General features: G+C 63.2%; 2 protein-coding genes across 2 annotated transcripts in view; one reads left to right on the forward strand and one right to left on the reverse strand.

The window, feature by feature from the left end:
• The window catches only part of IL16 (interleukin 16), a gene marked incomplete at its 5' end in the record, with an annotated part of 67,548 nt that extends 45,417 nt beyond the window's left edge, over nt 1–22,131 (forward strand). Inside the window, 9 exons of the mRNA XM_081114942.1 lie at nt 3,292–3,379; nt 4,031–4,425; nt 12,305–12,455; nt 14,561–15,554; nt 17,249–17,396; nt 18,552–18,653; nt 21,050–21,314; nt 21,443–21,580; nt 21,736–22,131. Coding sequence (XP_080971068.1) covers nt 3,292–3,379; nt 4,031–4,425; nt 12,305–12,455; nt 14,561–15,554; nt 17,249–17,396; nt 18,552–18,653; nt 21,050–21,314; nt 21,443–21,580; nt 21,736–21,926 — 2,472 coding nt within the window. The 3' untranslated portion in view covers nt 21,927–22,131. The remainder of the gene's footprint in view (nt 1–3,291; nt 3,380–4,030; nt 4,426–12,304; nt 12,456–14,560; nt 15,555–17,248; nt 17,397–18,551; nt 18,654–21,049; nt 21,315–21,442; nt 21,581–21,735) is intronic.
• The window catches only part of STARD5 (StAR related lipid transfer domain containing 5), an 18,745-nt gene continuing 14,124 nt past the window's right edge, over nt 22,103–26,723 (reverse strand). Inside the window, exons 9-10 of the mRNA XM_081114943.1 lie at nt 22,966–23,097; nt 22,103–22,411 (exon numbers count right to left, since the gene is read on the reverse strand). Coding sequence (XP_080971069.1) covers nt 22,360–22,411; nt 22,966–23,097 — 184 coding nt within the window. The 3' untranslated portion in view covers nt 22,103–22,359. The remainder of the gene's footprint in view (nt 22,412–22,965; nt 23,098–26,723) is intronic.

Here is a 26,723-nt window from a genome sequence, read left to right on the forward strand (position 1 = left end):
ACTGGGGATCGAGCCTGAAACCCGGGCATGTGCCCTTGACAGGGAATCGAACCTGGGACCCTTCAGTCCACAGGCCGACGCTCTGTCCACCGAGCCACACTGGCCGGGGCTATACGTTCTTTATGCATTTGGGATATTAACCCCTGATTGGATGTGTTGTTGGCGAATGCGTTCTCCCACTCAGTAGGCTGTCTTGATGGATACCTTGGCTCTGCAAAACCTTTCTATTTTGATGTCGTCCGATTTGTTTATTTTTTTCTTTGGTTTCTCTTGCCTGAGGAGATAGATAGATGAGAAAGAATATTGCTATGAGAGATGTCTGAGATTTTACTGCCTCTGTTTCCTTAGGATTTTTATGGTTGTGAGTCTTACATTGAAGTCTTTGATCCATTTTGAATTCATTCTTTTATGTGGTGTTAGAAGGTGGGCTAGCCTCGTTTTTTGGCACGTACCTAATTTTCCCAATACCCTTGGTTAAATAGGCTGTCTTTACCCCACTGTATGCTCTTGCCTCCTGTGTTAAATGTTAATTTACCTAAAGGTGTGGGTTTATTCTGGTCCAATGATCTATATGTCTTTTTTATGCCTGTACCAGCCTGTTTTGATTGCTATAACCTTGTAATATAGTCTGATATCAAGCAGCGTGATCCCTCCAACTTTGTTCTTCTTTCTCAAGATTGCTGTAGCTATTTGGGGGTCTTTTTTGGTTCCATGTAAATTTGTGGAATATTTGTTCTAGTTCTGTGAAGTGTGCCATTGGTATCTTGATAGGAATTATGTTGAATCTATAGATTGCTTTGGGTCGTATGGACGTTTTAATGATGTTAATTCTTCCCATCCATGAACATGGTATACACTTCCATCCATGAACATGGTATACTCTTCCATCCATGAACATGGTATACTCTTCCATCCATGAACATGGTATACACTTCCACTTGGTTGTAGCTTTCTGGGTTTCTTCTTCAGAGTCTTATAATTTTCCAAGCACAGGTCTTTTACATCCTCGGTTCAATTTATTCTGAGGTGTGTTTTTTTTGTGTGTGTGTGATTGTAAATGGAATTGTTTTCTTAGTTCCCCTTTCTGATAGTTCATTATTGGTGAATAAAAATGCAACGGACTTCTGTGGGTTTATTTTCTAGCCTGCTACTTTACTGAATTCATTGATCGGTTCTAGTAGTGTTTTGGTGGAGTCTTTAGGGTTCTCTACCTACAGTGTCATGCCATCGGCGAATAATGACAGTTTTACTTTCTCTTTTCCTTTTTGGATAAGTTTTTTGTTTTTTTGTCTTTTTCTTGTCTCATCATTGTGGCTAAGACATCCAGTACTATTGTGAACAAGAGTGGTGAAAGCGGACATCCTGTCTTGTTCCTGTTCTTAGGGGAAATGGTTTTGGTTTTTGCACATTGAGTAAGATGTTGGCTGTGGGTTTGTCATATATGGCCTTTCTTGTGTTGTGTTTCCTCTAGTCCCACTTTGCTGAGAGTTTTTATCAAAAATGGGTGTTGTGCTTTGTCTAATGCTTATTCTGCATCAATGGACATGGTCATGTGACTTTCATTCTTTATTTTGTTTATATGCGTCTTTGATTGACACATTCATTGCTCTGCAGATGTCGAACCACGCTTGTGTCCCAGGAATAAGTCCCACGTGGTCATGGTGTATGATCTTTGTCATGTATTGCTGCATCCGGGTTGCTAATATTTTGTTGAGGATGTTAGCATCTAAAAGGGTGTCCCAAAATTTACGCAAGAAGTAATTTTGAAAGAAAACACAGGTTTATAATTAAAAATTGTAAATTTTTATTGATCCATAAAGTATACAGTCTAGGGTTATGTATGGAATAGCACTTCGGGTCCATGGCCTCCACGGCTTTGCTGGCACAGACGCAAAGCCGTGGTCTTCATTGGTCTTCCTTGTCCCTGCCCCTGGGCCATCATTAGTACTTGGGGATGCTTATCAAATTGAAAGGATTGAAATCAAAGGGCAACAGATATTAGAATCTGATTCAATAAGCCAAGTCAAATTAGGCTTTTATTTTTTGTTGTTGTTGTTAATGCTCATGCAGAATTCAAATCTTGCGTGAATTTTGGGACACCCTTTATGTTCATCAGGGAGACTGGCCTGTAATTCTCTTTCTTTGTCGTGTCTTTATCTGGTTTTGGGATCAGGATACTGCTGGCCTCATAAAATGAGCTTGGAAGTCTTCCTTCCTCTTGAATCTTCTGGACTAGCTTGAGAAGGATGGTGTGTGAGTTCTTTGGATGTTTGGTAAAATTCACCTGTGAAGTACGAGAAATACTGTTTATCTGTCAGCCAAATAGGAGACCAGAGACAAGTCTCAGATAAGTCTCCCCAAACAAAAGACTTGAAGCAAATTTAAAGAATAAGGGTGAGCCCAGGTGGTGTGGCTCAGTGGTTGAGCGTTGAGCATTGACCTACCAACCAGGAGGTCAGGGCACAGGCCCGGGTTGCCAGCGTGATCCCCAGTGTGGGGCGTGCAGGAGGCAGCTGATCCATGCTTCTCTCTCATCATAGATGCTCCTATCTCTCTCCCTCTCCCTTCCTCTCTGAAATCAATAAAAATATATCTTAAAAAAATAAAGCATTCTAAATTGATGTTAAAAAATAGTGCTGTGTACACACAATGAAAATTTTTAAAATATATTTTTATTGATTTCAGAGAGGAAGGGAGGGAGGGAGAGATAGAAGCATCAATGATGAGAGGGAATCATGGATCGGCTGCCCCCTGCACACCCCCTACTGGGGACCCAGCCCGCGACCTGGGCATGTGTCCTTGACCGGGAATAGACCTGGGACCCTTCAGTCCGCAGGCCGAGGCTCTACCCACTGAGCCACACCGGCCAGGGCCACTGCTGTCATTCTTCAGCGGGAGTTGAGGGGAGGGCGATAGAAGTGGGTGCAGCGGGCCTGGAGCCCAAGGTGTTTGGTTCCGAGAGTTGACGCTCTTGGGTGCGATGGCGAGAATGGACGAGAGAGATCCTGGTGAGCTGGGAGGTGTCACGTGGCCTGGAGTTGGCAGCGGGCAGGGAGGCAGAGCCGGAGGGCCCCGCTAGGGTAGGCGTGGACTTTGCCTGGAAGGTGCCTGGGAGTCAAGCCGCCCAGGAGCACCAGGGATGGGACTCACCAGCTCCCAGTGATCTGCAACATGGGAGGCAGGAAAGAGCGGAACCCGGGCCCGGAGGAGGGGCGGGGGGAGCCGGGATTGGCCGGGAGCTTGGCGCCGGCCCCTGCGGTTTGTTTCAGCGAGTGCCTGACATTTCCTTAGGTCTCGGAGCAGCAGCTCAAAGCCGCCGTGGCCCAGGCTGCCGAGGGCCTCCGGTTCGGCAAGGAGCGGCCCCAGTGGAGCCTGGAAGGTAAGGGAGTTGGGACTTTTATTTTTTTTTATTTTTAAATATATTTTTATTGATTTCAGAGAGGAAGAGAGAGAGAGAGAGAGAGAGAGAGAGAGAGAAACCTCAATGATGAGAGAGACTCATGGATCGGCTGCCTCCTGCACGCCCCATACTGGGGATGGAGCCCGCAATCTGGGCCTGTGCCCTGACCGGGAATCGAACCTGGGACCCTTCAGTCTGTAGGCCGACGCTCTATCCACTGAGCCACACTGGCCGCAGGCGGGATGCTGTCCGTGGGAGAGGGGTACTGGCCGAGGGGCGGGGTGCTGGCCCTGGGGTGCGGTGCTGGCTGTGGGCGGACGGGGTGCTGGTCTCAGGGCGTGGTGCTGGCCCTTGGAAAGGGTGCTGGTCCTGGGGCGGGGTGCTGGCCATGCAAGTGTGCTGGCTGCAGGTGGGTGGGGTGCTGGCCGAGGGGCAGGGTACTGGGTGCAGGGCGGGGTGCTGGCTGCGGGAAGGTAGGGTGCTGGTCTCAGGGCGGGGTGCGGGCCCTGCAGGGGTGCTGGCTGTGGGTCGGGGTGCTGGCTGCAGGCGGGCGGGGTGCGGGCCCTGCAGGGGTGCTGGCGGTGCCCGGCTGCCAGCTGGCTCAGCTCGGCCTCTCTGCCCCCCACGCAGGCGCCAAGCGGCTGGAGAGCAGCTGGCACGGGCGGCCGTCGGCGGAGCGGGAGCCCGGCAAGAGCTCGGCGCCCCCCCAGCGCCGCGCCCCGAAGCCCATGGTGCGCTCCAGCAGCGACAGCAGCTGCATGTCGGGGTCCCCCGGGGGCAGCCCCCGCCGCGGCGCCCCGCCGCCCTGGGACCTGGGGGGCCGCGCCGACAGCCCCCGGGGGTCCCCCCGGGAGAGCCCGCCCCTGCCCGAGGCCCGGGAGCCGCCCCCGCCCCTGCGGACGAAGAAGTCCTTGGAGATCCTGGTGCGGAAGCCCACGGCCTCCAAGCCCACGCCCCCGCCCCGGAAGCACTTCAAGGGCGACCAGCCGCCCAGCCCGAGCCCGGAGCGCCCGGCCCCCGCCCCGGTGAGTGGCCCCCGGTCGGCGGCCCCACGCGCTGCCCCGAGAGGAGGCGGCCGGCCCCGCGGGCTGGTTCGCCTTCAGGCCTGGCGCGCGATGGGAGGCGCTGGCCCCTATGCCAGGTAGGTTTGGGGGAGCCCAGAGGTCCCGGAGTTTGAGGGGCTTGGGAAGACAGCAGCGTGAGGTGAGGGCTGATGGGTGAGCATGAGGCCACGGGTGGTGCAGCAGTTTCCGCAGAGTGGGGTGCACCCATGCCCACCTGCGCCCACCCGAGCCCACCCGAGCCCACCCGCGCCCACCCGAGCCCACCCGCGCCCACCCGAACTCACCCGAACTCACCCGAATCCACCCGAGCTCACCCGAATCCACCCGCGCCCTCCCGAACTCACCCGAATCCACCCGAGCTCACCCGAATCCACCCGAGCTCACCCGAATCCACCCGAACTCACCCGAATCCACCTGCGCCCACCCGAATCCACCCGAGCCCACCCGAACTCACCCGAGCCCACCCGAACTCATCCGAATCCACCCGAGCCCACCCGAACTCACCCGAGCTCACCCGAATCTACCCAAACTCACCCGAATCCACCCGAGCTCACCCGAATCCACCCGCGCCCACCCGGGTGGTGAGTTCGGGTGGGCTAAACCCGAACTCACCCGAGCTCACCCGAATCTACCCAAATTCACCCGAATCCACTCGAGCTCACCCGAATCCACCCGAACTCACCCGAATCTACCTGAGCCCATCCGAACTCACCCGAATCCACCCGCGCCCACCCAAACTCACCCGAATCCACCCGCGCCCACCCGAACTCACCCGAATCCACCCGCGCCCACCCGAACTCACCCGAATCCACCCGAGCTCACCCGAATCCACCCGAGCTCACCGGAACTCACCCGAATCCACCCAAGCTCACCCGAGCTCACCCGAATCCACCCGAGCTCACCCGCGCCCACCCGAGCTCACTCAAATCCACCCGCGCCCACCCAAGCTCACCCGAACTCACCCAAATCCACCCGCGCCCACCCGAGCTCACCCAAATCCACCCGCGCCCACCAAACTCACCCGAACTCACCCGAATCCACCCGCGCCCACCCGAACTCACCCGAATCCACCCGAGCTCACCCGAATCCACCCGAGCTCACCGGAACTCACCCGAATCCACCCGCGCCCACCCAAACTCACCCGAATCTACCCGCGCCCACCCGAATCCACCCGAGCCCACCCGAACTCACCCGAATCCACCCGAGCTCACCCGAATCCACCCGAGCTCACCGGAACTCACCCGAATCCACCCGCGCCCACCCAAACTCACCCGAATCTACCCGCGCCCACCCGAATCCACCCGAGCTCACCCGAATCCACCCGAGCCCACCCGAATCCACCCGAGCCCACCCGAACTCACCCGAATCCACCCGCGCCCACCCGAATCCACCCAAACTCACCCGAACTCACCCGAATCCACCCAAGCTCACCCGAGCTCACCCGAATCCACCCGAGCTCACCCGCGCCCACCCGAGCTCACCCAAATCCACCCGCGCCCACCCAAGCTCACCCGAGCTCACCCGAATCCACCCGCGCCCACCCGAGCCCACCCGAACTCACCCGAATCCACCCGCGCCCACCCGAGCTCACCCAAATCCACCCGCGTCCACCAAACTCACCCGAATCCACCCGCGCCCACCCGCGCCCACCCGAACTCACCCGAATCCACCCGCGCCCACCCGAATCCACCCGAGCTCACGGGAACTCACCCAAATCCACCCGCGCCCACCCAAACTCACCCGAATCCACCCGCGCCCACCCGAATCCACCCGAGCTCACCCGAATCCACCCGCGCCCACCCGAATCCACCCAAACTCACCCAAATCCAACCGCGCCCACCCGAATCCACCCGAACTCACCCGAATCCACCCGAACTCACCCGAATCCACCCAAACTCACCCGAATTCACCCGAGCTCACCCAAACTCACCCGAATCCACCCGCGCCCACCCGAATCCACCCGAACTCACCCGAATCCACCCGCGCCCACCCAAACTCACCCGAATCCACCCGAGCTCACCCGAACTCACCCGAATCCACCCGCGCCCACCCGAATCCACCCGAGCTCACCCGAATCCACCCGCGCCCACCCAAACTCACCCGAATCCACCCGCGCCCACCCGCGCCCACGGAACCAGGCCTCCCGGAAGCTCTCACACCTGTGCCCGCTGGTTCCCCGCAAAGGGAGCCTCACACCCACCGCCACGCCTGATTTGCCGGCTGCTGGACCCGCATTTCCTAGACACGGGCTCCGGCCCCTCACCCCGTGTCCCTCCTCCCCTCGGGGCGCTGGTCACTGCAGGGCCGCCTCCGGCCTCTGCCCTGGCCTGATGGCGGGGGGCGGGGAGAGGCTGTGGGGGAGGGGGCTTGGGGGTCGGGGGGGGAGGGCGGCGGGGTTGGGGGGGCAGACGGGTCCTGCTGAATTTTTACACCTGAAACCTTAGGGTTGGCGAACGGCTGTCCGCGCTATGAATGCAATGAAATGCCAGCACTCCTTCCTGCCCCACCAGCCTCCGCACAGTGGGGCCTTGACTTACGAGTGTCCCGACTAACGAGTTTTTTGAGATACCAGCTGTCTCTCCGCGGACTTTTTGCATCGAGTTGACAGAGTAATTTGAGTTAACGAGCTCCTTAACGAGCTCGGTCTCGGAACGAATTAAACTCGTAAGTCAAGGCCCCACTGTACCGGTCAGTATGTGGTCACAGTCAGGAATGACACAGGAAGCCTGGGTCTGGCCCCTTCGCGTGAGCATACGTTTCTTTAGATCCTCTGACGTTTCTGTTGTGGGACCTACACCCTGCTCTCCTCTCGCTACCCCAAGCACCCGCACTGCACCCCTAAACCAAGCATGTCCCGCTCAGACGCTAACACAGGCCAGATAAACAAGGTTTTCGTGGACGTGGCTGCAAAAAGACAAAAGCTTCCGTTTTCATAGAAACGTAGGTTTCTTTCGATAGAGCTGTGCTGAATGCAAAGGGCGGAGATAAATGAGTCACCATTCACATAACGTAACAGAACATTGTAGTAAAAACTAATCTTTTTTCTTGGACATGAACTCACCAGACACTAACTGCACAAATGGATAAGCGTCACGCCAATAAACCTATTTTTCTCGTTCTCCGAAAGCGAGATATTTCCTGTTTCGCACACCAAGCAGGTCAGTCCCAGACGAAGGACAGGGCCACCGGCTGCTGGGACATTCGCTGCCGGTGTCAGTGGGGAGAGACGGTGTGCCTGCGCGAGAGGCACGTGAGGGACGCGAATGCAACACGATGACAGTCATCTGTCGTTAGCGAACGTTGTAGTTGTAGTTCGTTATTAATAACTAGGGGCCCGGTGCATGGATTCGTGCACAGATGGGGTCCCCTGTCCTGGCCTGTGACCTAAGCCGGCAGTCAGACATCCCTCTCGCAGTCTGTGACCCCTGGCTCCTTACCACCCACCTGCAGCGGAGGCGGGAGAGGCTCCCACCACCGCCACTGAGCTCACCAGCCGTGAGCCCGGCTTCTGGCTGAGCGGCGCTCCCCCCGTGGGAGCGCACTGACCACCAGGGGCAGCACCTGCATTGAGCGTCGGCCCCCTGGTGTGCCGGGAGCCGGTCCATCCTTGCTGTTTCAAGGGACCTGGCATATAGGGCATACTGTTCTTGATATGTTTGCTCACCTTCTTGGCACTGTGTGTTTTAGCCAAGGTCTCCTCTCTGAGAAAGGGTGTTTCCCCAGGTAGGGATTTTCCCCTGAAGTTAGGGAGGGAATAAAACCCCTCAACTAAGTGCCAGGCGGGTAATTAATCACTTTAACTACGAACAATCATGCTTAAGCTACATAATCTTTACTCCCTGGAATGGAGATAAGAAACGCCCTAACCTTTGGAATAGAGATTGATAGGATTGAATCAACTGGTATAAATACAGATGTAACAAGACAGCAAGAGACAGAGAGAGAGACAGAACCTAGGCACAGAACCTACACAGAACGTTCTCTAGGGACAGAAGAACTTCGCTGGAGAGAACATGGCAAAAAGATCCTGGACAGAAACTGGCCTCAGAACCTAGAGACAGAACCTAGCGAGAGAACATGGCAAAAGATCCTGGACTGAACCTGACTACAGAAATTGGCAAGAGAACCTGACTAGAACCTGGTGACTGAACCTGGCTGGAGAACCTGGACAGAACCTGACTGGAGAACCTAGCGAGGGAACATGGCTACAGAGCCTGGCTGGAGAACCTGGAGAACCTAACAAGAGAACATGGACACAGAACCTGGCTGGGGATCCTAACCAGAACTTCGCTGGAGATCCAGACCAGAACTTGGCTGGAGATCCTGGCTGGAGATCCTGGCTAGGCTGCTGATCAACTGAACACTGTCTCCGTGTCCTTCCTTCTTCGCTGACTCCGTCTACACCTTTGGGGACCCCTGGACCTGCTGGGGTTGGGCCCCGGCACTGGTGGTCAGTACGCATCAGAGCAACGGGTTGTTATGCTGTTCGGTCAATTTGCATATTAGGGTTTTATTACATAGGGTTACGTATAATAGGATAGTGTAAAAATTAAGTCACGAAATTTTTATTAAAACGTTCCTTACATACCGTTATATTGGCTGGGCTGCAAAAATATTCGTTGTGGCCGTACGCAGGCCGCGAGTTTGACATGCTTGCCCTAAACACTACTCCCGTCCTCCACTCCTACCTGACGTCCTGCCAGCCATCGGTCTACGTCACACACGATCCCAACATAATCTCAACCGGACGAACGCTGATGGTGCTGCCCCGCGTCCCTTCGCCCCGTGGAATCCTGACAGCGTGGCCTCGCCCGTGGACGCTCGCCGGAGGGCAGAGGCCCTGACTTTTTTTTTTTTAATCTATTTTATTGATTTTTTACAGAGAGGAAGGGAGAGGGATAGAGAGTTAGAAACATCGATTTGAGACTCGATCAGCTGCCTCTTGCACACTCCCCACTGGGGATGTGCCAGCAACCCAGGTACATGCCCTTGACCGGAATTGAACCTGGGACCCTCCAGTCCGCAGGCCGACGCTCTATCCACTGAGCCACACCGGTTAGGGCCGGAGGCCCTGACTTACATTCTATGCAAGTTCTGCTACAAACTCCCTACTTGTACCACCGGCCACGGCCGCTCTGACTCTGTGTCCGGCCCCGTCTAAGTCGCCGCCAATTCTGCTCACCGTCGCAGGAGGCAGCCGGTCCATGATTCTCTCTCATCACGGATGTCTCTCTCTCTCTCCCTCTCCCTTCCTCTCTGAAATCAATACAAATATCTTTAAACAACGACAGCAAACAAACAGAAACATCGCATAGCAGCACCTGGCCCCCGGCCCCTGCCCACACTGTCATGTCGGCCTCTCTCCCATGTCGGCGACCCGCACACTGACCGCACCTCTGCACGCTGAGGGATGCTTCCTGTTCGCCTGTGTCAGTACAGTGGGGCCTTGACTGACGAGTTTCATTCGTTCCGTGACGGAGCTCGTAACTCAAATCACTCGTATGTCAAATCAGCAGTGAACGAGTGAGACACGGGATGCTGGGCCGATGGGGTGGCGTTCGCTGTGACGTTCGCTGCGCCAACTAGCGGTGGGGTATCTGGAGCTGCTCGTCACCCGAATTTCAGCTCGCCACTCAAAGCAAAAAACCGGCCGAGAGACGGCTCATATCTCGAAAAGCTCGTTCGTCGGGACACTCGGAGGTCAAGGCCCCGCTGTACACAACGTCCTGCCTGAAATCACCGCCGTGCCATTGACCCAGAGCCATCCGGCCCGGCACCGACCTGGTTGAAGGGTTTTCAGGGATGACATTGAAAGCTGTATTGGAAGCAAACCCCACGAAACGGACATTAGGGGCCTGACTGACTGCACGACAGCTGAGACCCAAACGGGGACTCGAGGCCCCGCTGTCTTGAGCCCTAGACCCAAGCAATGACCGACGCCAATAAAGTTATTCGCCCGAGCATCGAGACAGGTTAAAATTCGAGAGACCTGGTGGCGATTTATTTTTTATTTATTAAATAGATTTTATTGATTTTTTTTTTTTACAGAGAGGAAGGGGGAGGGACAGAGAGTTAGAAACATCGATGAGAGAGAAACATCGATCAGCTGCCTCCTGCACGCCCCCCACTGGGGATGTGCCCACAACCCAGGTACATGCCCTTGACCGGAATCGAACCCGGGACCCTTCAGTCTGCAGGCCGACGCTCTATCCACTGAGCCACACCGGTTAGGGCTGAGCTGGTGGTGATTTAGGCCCCATCCAGGAGCCTGCTCTGTAACCAGTAATCCCGATACACATCGCCCACCAACCCTGCTGACCGCCTACCCTACACCAAGCACGTCAAACTCGCGGCCCGCGGGCCCCATGCCTTGTTTATTTCACGAGTGTGACAGGCTTGGCCTATCAGCGGTTCTCAACCTGTGGGTCGCGACCCCTTTGGGGGTCGAACGACCCTTTCACAGGGGGCGCCTAAGGCCATCGGAAAACACATCTATCATTACAGATTGTTTTTGTGGTGAATCGCTGTGCTTTCATGATGTTCAATGTGTAGCCATGAAATTGGGGGTCGCCACAGCATGAGGAGCCGTATGAAAGGGTCGCGGTGTTAGGAAGGTTGAGAACCACTGGCCTCCAGGAACCACAGCAACACAGACACGAAGCCTAACAACAGGAGGTCACGTGTAGCTCATGGGGTGGCAGGAAAGGGGCCCCATTTTGGATTTCAAGGACAGTATTTCTTAGCGGAAAGTGTTTGTGAGATCCTCAACCAAAGGAGGATTTAGCAGTAAGTGAAGGCCACAGACCTTCATTCATGGAATCAGGCCGGGGTTCACACCGCCCATCGCCCCCTCTCATGCCAAACACCTGCTTTACCCACGATCACGTGCGCGTGTGGCCACCCGGGTATGTCCACCCTCCCGCCCCATGTGGCTGCCTCGCCTCTGCTCAGACCACCTGCACGTGTTTGTGTGGGAGTCGTGTGTTCATTCCCAAGTAGCCCGGCTGCAGGCTCCCCCAGGGCGGAGCGTCCGCTGTTGCTTCTGCCACTAGGATGTTTGTTTAAAGACCAATTCGGGCCTGAGCGGTGTGGCTCAGTGGATAGAGCATCTGCCCGCAAACTAAAGGGTCCTGGGTTCGATTCCCGGTCCAGGGCTCATGCCCGGGTTGCGGGCTCGATCCCCAGTAGGGGGCGTGCAGGAGGCAGCTGATCGATGGTTCTCTCTCATCATGGATGTTTCTCTCTCTCTCCCTCTCCCTTCCTCTCTGAAAAAAATAATTTAAAAATACCCAATTTGGTTGCATGCTCACGCATGGTTGTCTCATATTAAAATAGGGTATTTTTGCCCTACCCGGTTCAGCTCAATGGATTGAGTGTTGGCCTGCAGACTGAAGGGTCCTGGGTTCGATTCCTGGTCCAGGGCACAGGCCTGGATTGCGGGCTTGATCCCCAGTGGGGGGCGCGCAGGAGGCAGCCGATCCATGATTCTCTCTCATCATGGATCTTTCTCTTTCTCTCCCTCTCCCTTCCTGTCTGAGATCAATAAAAATATTTTTTTTAAAAATAGGGCATTTTTTTCTAAGTTAAAAATGACTACCTTTGTTTTCTATAAAAATAACACGAAACACCCCGATACAACCGGAGGCCGTGTTCCCGATGCCCGCAGGGATGAGGCGTGAGGACCGGGCCCGCACAGCACCCGGGGCCCTGTTCTCGGGCCGGGAGCTGCCGACTTCTCACCGGGGCCCCCCCTCGCCCGCCTCCTGCCCGACACGGCGCTTGCCTGTCGCACACGGAGGCCACCGTTTTGACACAGTCTCGCTTCCTGTTTACGCCACAGGAAGCCAGCCAGCTGCTGCCACCGCTGCCACCGCGGGAAGTCCCGGGGGCCGGAGCCCCCCCTGCCCTCGCCTGCTGTCCGGGACCCGAGGGCGGCCTGCAGCCGGCGTCCCCCGAGGCGGCCGAGCCGGCGGGCAGAGGCGGCAGCCCAGGTAGGACTGCGGGCCCCCAGGAGAAGGGCCGTGCAGAGGCCACAGAAGGTGGGACCCTAGTCTGACCTGGGGATCCATGTCTTGCATCTGGCGATGGCGGAAGGCGGGCTGGTGAAGGGTCAGGAGCCATCGCGTTGAGGCAGCGGGAACGAGGGTGCCTTTGGGGTGGGAGCCTCCTGTCTGTGGGGTGTTCCGGGGTGTCTGTGTGGGTGATCTAGGGTGTCTGTGTGGGTGATCCAGGGTGTCTGTGTGGGTGGTCCTGGGTGTCTGTGTGGGGGATCCTGGGTGTCTGTGGGGTGATCCGGGGTGTCTGTGGGGTGATCCGGGGTGTCTGTGTGGGTGATCCTGGGTGTCTGCGTGGGGGATCCTGGGTGTCTGTGGGGTGATCCGGGTGTCTGTGGGGTGATCCGGGTGTCTGTGTGGGTGATCCTGGGTGTCTGTGGGGTGATCCTGGGTGTCTGTGGAGTGTCCGTGTGGGTGATCCTGGGTGTCTGTGTGGGGAATCCGGGTGTCTGTGGGGGAATCCGGGTGTCTGTGGGGGAATCCGGGGTGTCTATGGGGGGATCCTGGGTGTCTGTGGGGTGATCCGGGTGTCTGTGGGGTGATCCGGGTGTCTGTGTGGGTGATCCTGGGTGTCTGTGGGGTGATCCTGGGTGTCTGTGGAGTGTCCGTGTGGGGGATCCTGGGTGTATGTGTGGGGGATCCGGGGTGTCTGTGGGGTGATCTGGGGTGTCTGAGTGGGTGAGGCTGCAGTGTCTGCGTGGGGGATCCTGGGTGTATGTGTGGGTGATCCGGGGTGTCTGCATGGGTGATCCGGGGTGTCTGTGTGGGTGATCCGGGGTGTCTGTGTGGGGATCCGGGGTGTCTGTGTGGGTGATCCGGGGTGTCTGTGTGGGGATCCGGGGTGTCTGTGTGGGTGATCCGGGGTGTCTGTGTGGGGATCCGGGGTGTCTGTGTGGGTGATCCGGGGTGTCTGTGTGGGTGATCCGGGGTGTCTGTGTGGGGATCCGGGGTGTCTGTGTGGGGGATCCGGGGTGTCTGTGTGGGTGATCCGGGGTGTCTGTGGGGGGATCCGGGGTGTCTGTGTGGGGATCCGGGGTGTCTGTGTGGGTGATCCGGGGTGTCTGTGTGGGGATCCGGGGTGTCTGTGTGGGTGATCCGGGGTGTCTGTGTGGGTGATCCGGGGTGTCTGTGTGGGGATCCGGGGTGTCTGAGTGGGTGAGGCTGCAGTGTCTGCGTGGGGGATCCTGGGTGTCTGCATGGGGGATCCGGGGTGTCTGTGTGGGGATCCGGGGTGTCTGTGTGGGGATCCGGGGTGTCTGTGTGGGGATCCGGGGTGTCTGTGGGGGGATCCGGGGTGTCTGTGTGGGGATCTGGGGTGTCTGTGGGGGGATCCGGGGTGTCTGTGGGGTGATCCGGGGTGTCTGTGTGGGGATCCGGGGTGTCTGTGGGGGGATCCGGGGTGTCTGTGGGGGGATCCGGGGTGTCTGTGTGGGGATCCGGGGTGTCTGTGGGGTGATCCGGGGTGTCTGTGGGGGGATCCGGGGTGTCTGTGTGGGGATCCGGGGTGTCTGTGTGGGGATCCGGGGTGTCTGTGGGGTGATCCGGGGTGTCTGTGGGGGGATCCGGGGTGTCTGAGTGGGTGAGGCTGCAGTGTCTGCGTGGGGGGTCCGGGGGGTCTGCGTGGGGGACCCGGGGTGTCTCCGGGTGCGAGGGGAGGAAGGCCGGCCAGCACGTGGCTAGCAGGCCGGAGGCCCATGCACAGGTCGGGTGGGCAGGTCCAGGAGGGTGTCCACCGCCCGCTGAGCCGGGCGGGACCTGGGATGCGCCTTGCAGACCTGGTGCCTTAGAAGGAGCAAGTTGGGGTCGTGTCCTGGGGGTAGGGGGGGCCGGGCCACGGGGTCGCGCCCTGACCCATGAGGCCTCCACCCGGTCTCTCCGCCCGGGCGAGCCTCCTCTCCGCTGCACCACCCCCCCACCCCGCAGCTCCTACCCACAGGGTCACCCCTCCTGCCCGCCCCTCCCCCGCGCCCTGTCCCCGAAACCAGGCCTCAGGAGGGCCCCTCGGCCGGTGCAACGCCAACCCCGCCTGTGTCTGTCCGCAGTGACCGGGCTGCAGCGGCCGGCGCGCGTGGACGGCGGCCCCGAGGACCCGTGGGTGCGCATCTCCGGCTGCATCCGGAGCCTGTTCAGCCCCATCATGAGCGAGAGCCACAGCCTCGCCCTCCAGCCCCCCGGCCTCGCCGTGGACGGGACGCCGGGCCCCGCGGAGGGCGGCCCCCCGAAGCCGGACACCAGCCACGGCGCCCCGCGAGGACACCCGCCCGCAGACGGCGGCGCCGTGAAGAGGGGCCCCCCCGTGGCCCCCAAACCGGCCTGGTTCCGCCAGAGCCTGAAGGGGCTGCGGCCTCGCGGCCCGGACCCTGGCGAATCGCCGGTCGCCGCCTCCAGGAAGCCCTCGGGGCTGCCCGCCCCGGCCTCGGGCTCCATCCGCCAGAAAATCAGCTCCTTCGAGACCTTCGGCTCCTCCCCGCTGCCCCCCAAAGCCGCCCTGAGACCCAGCCTGCAGCACCCCCGCTCGGAGCCGCCCGGGAAGCAAGAAGTTCGGGGAGGTCCTGGCCCCTGGGGGCGAGGGGCGCCCCCCGCCGCGGAGCAGCCACGGCCGCAGCAGGAGGAGCCGCGCCCTGGTCCCCACGCGGCCACGGAGGCCAGCGAGGGGGGTGCACCGGGGACTCCGCCCCCAGAGCCGCCGCCCCGAGAGAAAGCCCCCTCCCCGGACCCCCTGCCCCGGCTGCTGCCCGCGCCCACGGCGGGGCCCCCGGGCTCGGGGCTCAAGGCGCCCGGCCAGCGCGCCCGCAGCTTCCCGCTGACCCGCACGCGGTCGCTGGACGTGCCGCCAGCGGACGACCGGACGGGCCCGCTCTACGCCCTCAGCAGCCGCGTGTCCTGGGCCGTCATGCGCTCCCTGCTGTGCCTCCCGGCCTCGGCCGCGCTCTCCGGTGGACAGGCCCCCGGCAGCCCCCGGGACGCGGGGTCGGCAGCGTCCTCGCCGGGCCCGGACCCAGCGGCCAGCAGCACAGACTCGGGGTTCTCTGTCAAGTAAGGGCGCCCCGGCTCCCCCCAGGGCGGCCTGCCCTCCTCCCCTGGTCCGTGTGCATGGCTGCATGTGTGTGCACGTATGCATGCACACGAGTGCACCTGTGTGCACGTACGCGCGTGTATGCATGTGTGCACATGCACACGTGTGCGCGTGCATGCAACTGTGTGTACGCATGTGTGTGCATGTATGTGTGCATGTGATGCGAGTGCATATGAGTGCACACATGCACGTGCATACATGTGTGTATGAGCGTGCATGTGCACGCAACTGCGTGTAGACACATGTATGTGCATTCGTGTGTGTGTGCGCGCGCGCGTGCAAGGGAGGGGCAGGCCAGCCTCCCTGCCGAGGTGTGCCCAGCGCTGGGCTGGGAGGGGTGGAGGTGAGCTGGAACGCCCCCCTAGGGACGCACACACGGCGCCAGGGGTGCCCCCTTGGGGTTCCTGCTGGCCCTGCACAGGGGCTCCTTCCCTGGACAGGAGGTCATGACCCCCCCCCCCTCGTTGGCCTCACGCAAGTCCCTCCGGGGCTCCCCGATTCCTCCCTGGTCACATGAGGAAGTGGCGACACTTGCCCCAGAGTCCTGTGGCCCCAGCAGTGCCCTGGGCACCCCCATTCACTCCTCCCTCTTTCTGGGGACTCTGCGTCCCCCAATTTCCTCTATTCTCCCCTCCCCGCACGGCGCCCTTCAGGCCCAGCCTCTGCAGACAGCAGCCTGTGCAGGGCCCGCCCTGGGGGGACTGGACCTGCCCCGGGTCTGGGGGGACACCTGCTACCCAGGGCCCGGCTCTGGGGGGCCGAGAAGCTGCTCTGCTGTGGGGTGTGCTGGGGGCGGCCCCCCCACAGTCCTGCCAACCAGAGGGCTGATCCCCCAGGACTAGGACCAGCTTCACGCAAAACAGAGTGAAGCTACGAGACATCGCTAGACGCGTACATGAGTCCCACAGACCAGGAGAGCCGGCTGCTGGCTCGTGGGCGCCCCCTGTAGGGAGTGAGCCACCCCTGATGGCCCGCTGGGGGCACCCCTGAGCGAGTGAGCTGACCCCTGATGGCCCGCTGGGGGCACCCCTGAGCGAGTGAGCTGACCCCTGATGACCAGCTGGGGGCACCCCTGAGCGAGTGAGCCACCCCTGATGGCCAGCTGGGGGCACCCCTGAGCGAGTGAGCTGACCCCTGATGGCCAGCTGGGGGCACCCCTGAGCAAGTGAGCTGACCCCTGATGGCCAGCTGGGGGCACCCCTGAGCGAGTGAGCTGACCCCTGATGGCCAGCTGGGGGCACCCCTGAGCGAGTGAGCTGACCCCTGATGGCCAGCTGGGGGCACCCCTGAGCGAGTGAGCTGACCCCTGATGGCCAGCTGGGGGCACCCCTGAGCGAGTGAGCTGACCCCTGATGGCCAGCTGGGGGCACCCCTGTAGGGAGTGAGCTGACCCCTGATGGCCAGCTGGGGGCACCCCGTAGCGACTGTGCCAACCCCCGATGGCCGGCTCAGGTGGGGCCGCGGGGGACCTCACCTGGCACAGCTGTGGGCCCACAAGTCGCCTGCCATCCGGGCCCCCACCTCGCCATCCTGGGAAAGGTGTCCGTCCCGCTGGCTTGTTGCCATGGGCAACGGGACGTGCACCTGCACAGTGCTGGGCGCCCGGCCTGCCTGGCCTGGGGGCAGCCCTGACCCGCCGCCGCCCCCCCTGCAGCCTCTCGGAGCTGAGGGACCTCGGGGAGCCCGCGGCGGCCGAGGCCTGCGCCCCCGCGCCCGGCCAGGCGGTCCTGTCCCTGCTCAGCGCCGAGGAGCTGAGGAAGTTCATCGAGGAGGTGAAGGAGCTGGACGCGGCCACGCTGAAGGTGGGTTCACGTCGGGGGGCCAGCGCGTCGCCTCCGAGGCCCCAGGGAGGCAGCTGGGCCCGTGGGAGGGACAGCGTCCCGGACCCCAGCGAGGCCTCCACGGGGGAGGGTTGGGCTTGGGGTGCAGCTCCTGCGAAGCTCAATCCCTGAGCAGAGGCGAGGCTCCGGCTGCAGGGCCTGCTCTCGCTCCGCGGGGGCCGCTTCCTGTCCCCCCCCGCCCCCCGCCGCGTATCTCAGGGAGATGCTGCCGGGGAGCAGCGCGCGAGCTCCCACGGGGCCTCCCCTGCACCCCGAGGGGCCTCCCAGGGCGGCCAAGCTGCGCCCACGCTTCCGCCCCTGCAAGTCCCGCTTCCCACGCGCTTTCTGATCACCAGTGGCCGCGGGGCCAGGCGCCAGCCCAGGGTGTGTGTGTGTGTGTGGGGGGGGGGGGGGCGGCTGGGGCCCTGGTGGGTGGCGGTGGGTGCACCCCGGGGCTGCCTGGGGGGACCCTCCAGCCGGGGTGAGAGCGGCATCCCAGGTCAGGAGCCTGGGGTTCCCCTCGGCCAGGGCCTCTGCACCGGCGGGGGGGGGGGGACCCGCTGGGAGGCTAGGCCGGGGGGTGGGGTGGGGGAGGGGTGCAGCGAGGCCTGGGGGCTCCGAGTCAGAGGTCAGAGCCAGGGGTTGGGGGGGGGGGGGGGGGGGCCCTGCCGGCGTTCTCGCTGGGGCTCCGGGGCGCCACCTGGTGGCCGGGGAGCCACGTGCCCTGCACGTGTCGCAGGTTGGTCTCTGGAGACATTAGCCTCCAAACACCATGAAACCGGAACCGCCTGGCTTCTGGCTTCTCCTTTCCGAGCGCGAAGCACCCGGTCGCCCGGGGCCTGCCTTCCCCGCGGGGCCCCGTGGGAACTGGCGCGCGGGAGCCTCCGCGTCTCCCCGGGGCGCGTCTGGCTCCTAGAAGTGACCCGCGGGGACCCCAGGCCCAGAGCGGGGCAGGCTGGGAGGTGCCGTGTGCGGGCAGCTCGGGGGCTGGGCGCAGGTGCTCGGGGTGGGGGCTCGGCTGGGCCCCGCGGTGCTCCTGCCGCGCCCCACATGGGGCAGGGGAGGGGGGGCGGGGGGTGGGGGGGGGGAGCGGCTTCCCCGGAGCAGCTCGGACCGAGTCCGCGCTTCTCCCCGCAGCAGCTGGAGAGCATCCACGTCACCATCCTGCACAAGGAGGAGGGCGCCGGCCTGGGCTTCAGCCTGGCGGGGGGCGCGGACCTGGAGAGCAAGGAGGTCACGGTGAGTGGGGGTGGGGGCAGGGGGCAGGGGGCGGGGACCTGGAGAGCAAGGAGGTCACGGTGAGTGGGGGTGGGGGCAGGGGGCAGGGGGCGGGGACCTGGAGGGCAGGGGGTCACAGTGAGGGGCAGGGGGCTTGGACCTGGAGGGCAGGGGGTCAGGGTGAGGTGCAGGGGGCAGGGACCTGGAGGGCAGGGGGTCACAGTGAGGGGCAGGGGGCGCGGACCTGGAGGGCAGGGGGTCACAGTGAGGGGCAGGGGGCAGGGACCTGGAGGGCAGGGGGTCACAGTGAGGGGCAGGGGGCAGGGACCTGGAGGGCAGGGGGTCACAGTGAGGGGCAGGGGGCGCGGACCTGGAGGGCAGGGGGTCACAGTGAGGGGCAGGGGGCAGGGACCTGGAGGGCAGGGGGTCACAGTGAGGGGCAGGGGGCGCGGACCTGGAGGGCAGGGGGTCACAGTGAGGGGCAGGGGGCGCGGACCTGAAGGGCAGGGGGTCACAGTGAGGGGCAGGGGGCGGGGACCTGAAGGGCAGGGGGTCACAGTGAGGGGCAGGGGGAGCGGACCTGAAGGGCAGGGGGTCACAGTGAGGGGCAGGGGGCGCGGACCTGGAGGGCAGGGGGTCACAGTGAGGGGCAGGGGGCGGGGACCTGGAGAGCAGGGGGTCAGGGTGAGGGACAGGGGGCGGGGACCTGAAGGGCAGGGGGTCACAGTGAGGGGCAGGGGGAGCGGACCTGAAGGGCAGGGGGTCACAGTGAGGGGCAGGGGGCGGGGACCTGGAGGGCAGGGGGTCACAGTGAGGGGCAGGGGGCGGGGACCTGGAGAGCAGGGGGTCAGGGTGAGGGACAGGGGGCGGAGACCTGGAGGGCAGGGGGTCACAGTGAGGGGCAGGGGGAGCGGACCTGGAGGGCAGGGGGTCACAGTGAGGGGCAGGGGGTGGGGACCTGGAGGGCAGGGGGTCACAGTGAGGGGCAGGGGGAGCGGACCTGGAGGGCAGGGGGTCACAGTGAGGGGCAGGGGGCGGGGACCTGGAGGGCAGGGGGTCACAGTGAGGGGCAGGGGGGGTGGACCTGGAGGGCAGGGGGTCAGGGTGAGGGGCAGGGGGAGCGGACCTGGAGGGCAGGGGGTCACAGTGAGGGGCAGGGGGCGGGGACCTGGAGGGCAGGGGGTCAGGGTGAGGGGCAGGGGGAGCGGACCTGGAGGGCAGGGGGTCACAGTGAGGGGCAGGGGGTGGGGACCTGGAGGGCAGGGGGTCACAGTGAGGGGCAGGGGGCGGGGACCTGGAGGGCAGGGGGTCACAGTGAGGGGCAGGGGGCAGGAACCTGGAGGGCAGGGGGTCACAGTGAGGGGCAGGGGGCGCGGACCTGGAGGGCAGGGGGTCAGGGTGAGGGGCAGGGGGAGCGGACCTGGAGGGCAGGGGGTCACGGTGAGGGGCAGGGGGCGGGGACCTGGAGGGCAGGGGGTCAGGGTGAGGGGCAGGGGGAGCGGACCTGGAGGGCAGGGGGTCACAGTGAGGGGCAGGGGGAGCGGACCTGGAGGGCAGGGGGTCAGGGTGAGGGGCAGGGGGCGCGGACCTGGAGGGCAGGGGGTCATGGTGAGGGGCAGGGGGTGGGGACCTGGAGGGCAGGGGGTCACAGTGAGGGGCAGGGGGTGGGGACCTGGAGGGCAGGGGGTCACAGTGAGGGGCAGGGGGCGCGGACCTGGAAGGCAGGGGGTCAGGGTGAGGGGCAGGGGGCTGGGACCTGGTGGGCAGGGGGTCATGGTGAGGGTCAGGGGGCGGGGACCTGGAGGTCACGGAGAGTGGCCCCGCGGCCTGTGCTGGGATGAGGGGCGGTAGGCCAGGCCGGGGGGTGGGGGTGGGTGGGGTGGGGTGGGGGGCCTCAGGGTGGGCGGCCGCCCTTCCTAGGTGCTCAGTTCCCATCCCGCCTGTGACCAGCTCCGGCCTCAGCGGGACCCTCAGTTAACAAAGGTCTCCCACGCGGGCGGGGAGCGTGATCGCCCAAGGAGACAGTCCCAGGGCCTGGCCTCCCTCTGGAGCCCTGACACGGGCAGGGCCTGGTGACGGGTGACCTCGGGGCCTGGGGGCGACCGTGCAGCCGGGACGGGGACCTGCCGCGGTGACGCGGATCAGGCACCGGGCGGGAGGCCCCGGGAAGGCAGGTCCCGCAGGTGCTGCGTCCTGGTGCTGCCACGGGAGCGGGACGCCGACTGGACGGCGGTGGTCCCTGGGAGCCGAGGCCGCTGCAATCAGAGGCCGAGACGGGCGGGGAGGACGGGCTGCTCCGAGTGGGGGGGATGCGGACCTCGGACACACCCGAGACCCCCACGTTGGCGACGCGCTCCGACCCCCGGCGAGACCCTGGGCCTGACGCAGGAGGCTGGAGCCCTGACCTCTGCCCCCAGGTCCACAGGGTGTTCCCCAGCGGGCTGGCCGCCCAGGAGGGCACCATCCACAAGGGCGACGAGGTGCTGTCCATCAACGGCAAGTCCCTCAAGGGGGCCACGCACAGCGACGCGCTGGCCATCCTGCGCCAGGCGCGGGACCCCCGGCAGGCCGTGGTGGTCACCCGGCGGCCGGCACCCACAGCGGAGGCCGTACCCGCCCTGCGCTCCTCCCCGGAGGCTGCCACCCCGGCCGCCGCGGCCAGTGACATCCTCGCAGACCCCGGTAAGTCCCCCGCTGGGCACGGGGGGCACTGGCCGGGCCTGGGGCTGCTGGGCCGTGTGGCCAGCACGCACAGGTCAGCAAAGGGCGCGTGACCAAGGGCGAGCGTCCCTAACAACCGTCTCCCCCAGCAACGGAGGCCGCGGTCGCCATGGTGACGCTGACGCTGACGCTGGAGAAGACGCCTGCGGGGCTGGGCTTCAGCCTGGAAGGCGGGCGGGGCTCGCTGCAAGGGGACAGGCCCCTCACCGTCAACCGGGTTTTCACAGGTGCGCCTGCGTCCCTCCGTCCCTCCAGCCGTCCCTCTGTCCCTCCAGCCGTCCCTCCGTCCCTCCAGCCGTCCCTCCGTCCCCGCAGCCGCGGGCGGGAGGAGGTGCCTGTCCCGTCCCGTCCCCTGAGCCCACGCCTCCCTCTCCCTCCCCAGGGTCGGCCTCAGGACCGGAGAGCGTGCAGCCGGGGGACGAGGTGCTGCAGCTGGGGGGCGCGGCCGCGCAGGGCCTCACGCGCTTTGAGGCCTGGAGCCTCATCAAGGCCTTGCCCGACGGGCCGGTCCCGGTCCTCATCCGGAGGAAGAGCCCGCGGCCCCAGGGGACCCCAAGCCCTGGAAACCCGTAGGCCGCGTGGACGCCGGAGCCGCAGCACACGATTCTCAGGGTCACTCAGCCCGCCCAGGGCTCGGCCTCGGCCGGGGCTCGGACCTGCAGGGACGGCCCAGCACCAGGTACCCGAAGGCGAGGCCGCGGGGCGGCTGGTGAAACGGACGATGCACAGAGCCCACGCGGACACCGCGCTGGAATAAAGTGGGGTGTATTGCACCTGCCGCCGAGCCCTGTCCTGCTGTGCACAAGCCCCAGGCGGCGCCGTGACGAACCACCCCCATGGCCCCCAGCAGCGGGCGGGCTGGGAGGGCCGCTCACGGGCACCGGCGGGACCCCAGTGGCAGCTCTTGCTCACGTGGCTGGAGGCCGACCTCGCGGGGCCTCTCCCCGCAGGTGCTGGGTGCCACAGGCGGGCGTCCCCCGGCGGGCCACCCGGTCCGTGCGCCTCGTCACTGGATGGGCCCCGCGGCCTCTGTGCCCTCTGCGTGCGCTGGCACCAGCCTGCGGGTGGGAGGGAGGGGGCGGTTGCTGGGCTGTTTTTGGAAAATACTGCCCATCACACCGAACTGCAGAGCTGCTGTGGCAGCATAAGCACACCAGGCCCGGGGTCCCAGCCGCGGGGCGGGGAAGCCAGGAGGGGGTGGGAGCACATGGGGAGGACAGGAGACATGCGGCGGGGGGGGACAGGGTCACGCGGGGGGATGGGGGGGACATAGAGGGGACAGGAGACATGAGTCAGGGTGACAGGGGCACACGGGGAGTGTAGGGGAGGCACGCGGGGAGGGGGTATGGGGCAGGCAGAGGCTGTAAGGGGGCCCATGGGGGCACTGGGGGCATGTGGGGGTTACGGGGGGCATGCAGGGGGATGGGGGCATGTGGGGGGCACACGGGGGTGTGGGGCATGCAGGGGGTGTACAGGGGTACGCGGGGGGATGGGGGCACGTGGGGGGGCACAGGGGACATGCGAGGGGCATGCAGGGAGTGTATGGGGGACACACGGGGGGTGGGGGGAGGCCACAGACAGAGCAGCGTGGGCACGAGAGGGCACTGCTGACCTCACTGCGCTACGGAGGTTGGTGTAGAAGCCAGCCATGCTGCGGGGGAAGAAGCCGTCCACCACGCGCTGCGGGAGGAGCCCGCTCAGGTCCGTCTGGAAGAAGGTGACCACCCTGGTCTTGCCGGGCTCCCTGGGAGGCGACAGCACAGCTGGGTGAGGCGTCCGCTGAGGCGCCCGCAGGTGGGGCAGGCAGGGAGCTGCCCTGGCGTGGCCGGACGGCAATGGCACCGCCCTGGGCCCTGGACCTGCTGTGCGCAGGGGGCGCTGCACTCGGGGCAGGTGCCAGGGTCACACCAGTGGCCACAGGGAGCGGCCCACCCCCAGCCGGAAGGTCCTTCACCCCCTGCTCCGGACACGGGGCACGCACTCTGTCTGGGGGACCTGGGGGCTCCTGACACCCTTTCAAGGGCCTCTGAAAGTCAAAACCATTTTCACTCTCATTCACCCACGAGGGTAGCGTGTGCTCCAGGCCACAGGACGGGCGGTTGGCATCACAACACCCCGGGCGCAGGAGCAGACATGGGCTTCCCTTACACCCGGCGTTGCAGAGACGGGCAAATGTGAAACACAACCACTCCTTTCACTGTTTTTGGTGGTTGTTTGGAAAAATATTGTGATTTTTTTTCATAAAAACATTTGTTAATATGTAATTTGTTACTTTAAAACATTCTAAAAATTTCCCATTTTTACCTCCAAACACAGTAAATACTGATGGTTATAATCTACATCAAGCATGTCAAACTCGTGGGTGTGGCCCGCTGGCTGCAAGTTTGACATGCTTGATCTACATGGACAAAAAACTCTAAAGCCCTGAAAAAAATTTACGAGTATAATGTTTTTTTACACACCAATAACCAACGAAGAAAACAGTCACATTTACAACGGCATCAAAAAGAATAAAATACCTGCTAATAAACTTAACCAGAGAGGTAAAGACCTGGACTCGGGAAACTGTGAGATATTGAACAAGATACAAATAAATGGAAGTGCATACCATGTTCATGGATGGGAAGTGCATACCATGTTCATGGATGGGAAGTGCCTACCATGTTCATGGATGGGAAGTGCCTACCATGTTCATGGATGGGAAGTGCCTACCATGTTCATGGATGGGAAGTGCCTACCATGTTCAACGATGGGAAGTGCCTACCATGTTCATGGATGGGAAGTGCCTACCATGTTCATGGATGGGAAGTGCATACCATGTTCATAGGTGGGAAGTGCATACCATGTTCATGGATGGGAAGTACATACGATGTTCATGGATGGGAAGTGCCTACCATGTTCATAGGTGGGAAGTGCATACCATGTTCATGGGTGGGAAGTGAATACCATGTTCATGGACGGGAAGTGTATACCATGTTCATGGATGGGAAGAATTAGCATCATTAAAACGTCCACACGATCCAAAGCAATCCACAGATTCCACACAGTTCCTATCAAGATAACCAACGGCATATTTCACCGAATTGGAACAAATACGCCAAAAAAAATTTATAGGAACCACAAAAGGGCCCGAAGAGCCATAGTGATCTTGAGAAAGAAGAACCGAGCTGGAGGAGTCTTGCTGCCTGATCTCAACCACCACGAGCCCAGGGTCATCTCACAGCCTGGCCCTGGCCTAAACACAGACACGCAGACCCGTGGAACAGAGCAGAGTGCCCAGAATCACACCCAGGCCTCTAAGGTCAGTGAATGTTTGCCGACAAAGTGTGCGGACCGCTGAGAGAACTGCTGACTGCACTCTGACCGCCTGTCCTCGATCGATCACAGCAGAGCCCACAGTGGCCTCCTCTTTGGCGCCCAAGTCCTCACAGGGCCCCAAACCCTACAGTGTGGCCTCTGCTACTCGAGGCCCAGACCCCCACCTCCTCCACCCCCACTCTACCCAACAGCCTCCGCGGCTCCCTGGACGCACCCCGCCCCACTCGGGGCCTCTGACCCGCCCGCCGGCTGTCAGCCTGACCCAGTGACCTCAGGTTATTACCCAGAACCACCTGGTGCAAACTGGCCACCCCCTGTGAGAACAAGGACCACTCCACCGGGCTGGGCTCTGGGGGATGCACAGTGGGTGCACTCAGAGGTGGCCTGTGGGACAGGGGTCCCAGGCTGGGGGGCGGGGCTCAGAGGACACAGAGAGGACCGCACACGTCCCTGACCCTCCCTGGGCCTCAGCTCTCATCTGCTCAATGGGACCAGATGCCTGGACCAGAGGGAGGGTCCCCACTTGTACACGGAGAATAATGCTCCCACAGCCTCTCCCGTGCCCAGGCCTCCGCGCACATCACTGAGGGGACAGGGCAGGGCTGGGTAGCTGTGAGCAGAATCCCGCTCGAGCTGCTCCCTGTCCCCCCCTCCCTGTCCCCCCTCCCTGTCCCCCCCTCCCTGTCCCCCTCCCTGTCCCCCTGCCTGTCCCCCTCCCTGTCCCCCTCCCTGTCCCCCTCCCTGTCCCCCTCCCTGTCCCCCCTCCCTGTCCTCCCTGTCCCCCTCCCTGTCCCCCCTCCCTGTCCCCCTCCCTGTCCCCCTCCCTGTCCCCCCCTCCCTGTCCCCCTCCCTGTCCCCCTCCCTGTCCCTCCTCCCTGTCCCCCTCCCTGTCCCCCTCCCTGTCCCCCTCCCTGTCCCCCTCCCTGTCCCCCCTCCCTGTCCCCCCTCCCTGTCCCCCCTCCCTGTCCCCCTCCCTGTCCCTCCCTGTCCCCCCTCCCTGTCCCCCCTCCCTGTCCCCCTCCCTGTCCCCCCTCCCTGTCCCCCCTCCCTGTCCCCCTCCCTGTCCCTCCTCCCTGTCCCCCTCCCTGTCCCCCTCCCTGTCCCCCTCCCTGTCCCCCTCCCTGTCTCCCTCCCTGTCCCCCCTCCCTGTCCCCCCTCCCTGTCCCCCTCCCCGTCCCCCTCCCTCCCTGTCCCCCCTCCCTGTCCCCCTCCCTGTCCCCCTCCCTGTCCTCCTCCCTGTCCCCCTCCCTGTCCCCCTCCCTGTCCCCCCTCCCTGTCCCCCTCCCTGTCCCCCTCCCTGTCCCCCTCCCTGTCCCCCCTCCCTGTCCTCCTCCCTGTCCCCCTCCCTGTCCCCCTCCCTGTCCCCCCTCCCTGTCCCCCTCCCTGTCCCCCTCCCTGTCCCCTCCTCCCTGTCCCCCTCCCCGTCCCCCTCCCTCCCTGTCCCCCCTCCCTGTCCCCCTCCCTGTCCCCCTCCCTGTCCCCCTCCCTGTCCCCCTCCCTGTCCCCCCTCCCTGTCCCCCTCCCTGTCCCCCCTCCCTGTCCCCCTCCCTGTCCCCCTCCCTGTCCCCCCTCCCTGTCCCCCTCCCTGTCCCCCTCCCTGTCCCCCTCCTCCCTGTCCCCCCTCCCTGTCCCCCTCCCTGTCCCCCCTCCCTGTCCCCCTCCCTGTCCCCCTCCCTGTCCCCCTCCCTGTCCCCCCTCCCTGTCCCCCTCCCTGTCCCCCTCCCTGTCCCCCTCCCTCCCTCCCTGTCCCCCTCCCTGTCCCCCTCCCTGTCCCCCCTCCCTGTCCCCCTCCCTGTCCCCCTCCCTGTCCCCCTCCCTGTCCCCCTCCCTGTCCCCCCTCCCTGTCCCCCTCCCTGTCCCCCTCCCTGTCCCCCTCCCTGTCCCCCCTCCCTGTCCCCCTCCCTGTCCCCCCTCCCTGTCCCCCTCCCTGTCCCCCTCCCTGTCCCCCTCCCTGTCCCCCTCCCTGTCCCCCCTCCCTGTCCCCCTCCCTGTCCCCCCTCCCTCCCTGTCCCCCCTCCCTGTCCTCCTCCCTGTCCCCCTCCCTGTCCCCCT

This window comes from Myotis nattereri (assembly GCF_964212035.1).
Source record: "Myotis nattereri genome assembly, chromosome: 21".
Classification (NCBI taxonomy): Eukaryota; Metazoa; Chordata; class Mammalia; order Chiroptera; family Vespertilionidae; genus Myotis; species Myotis nattereri.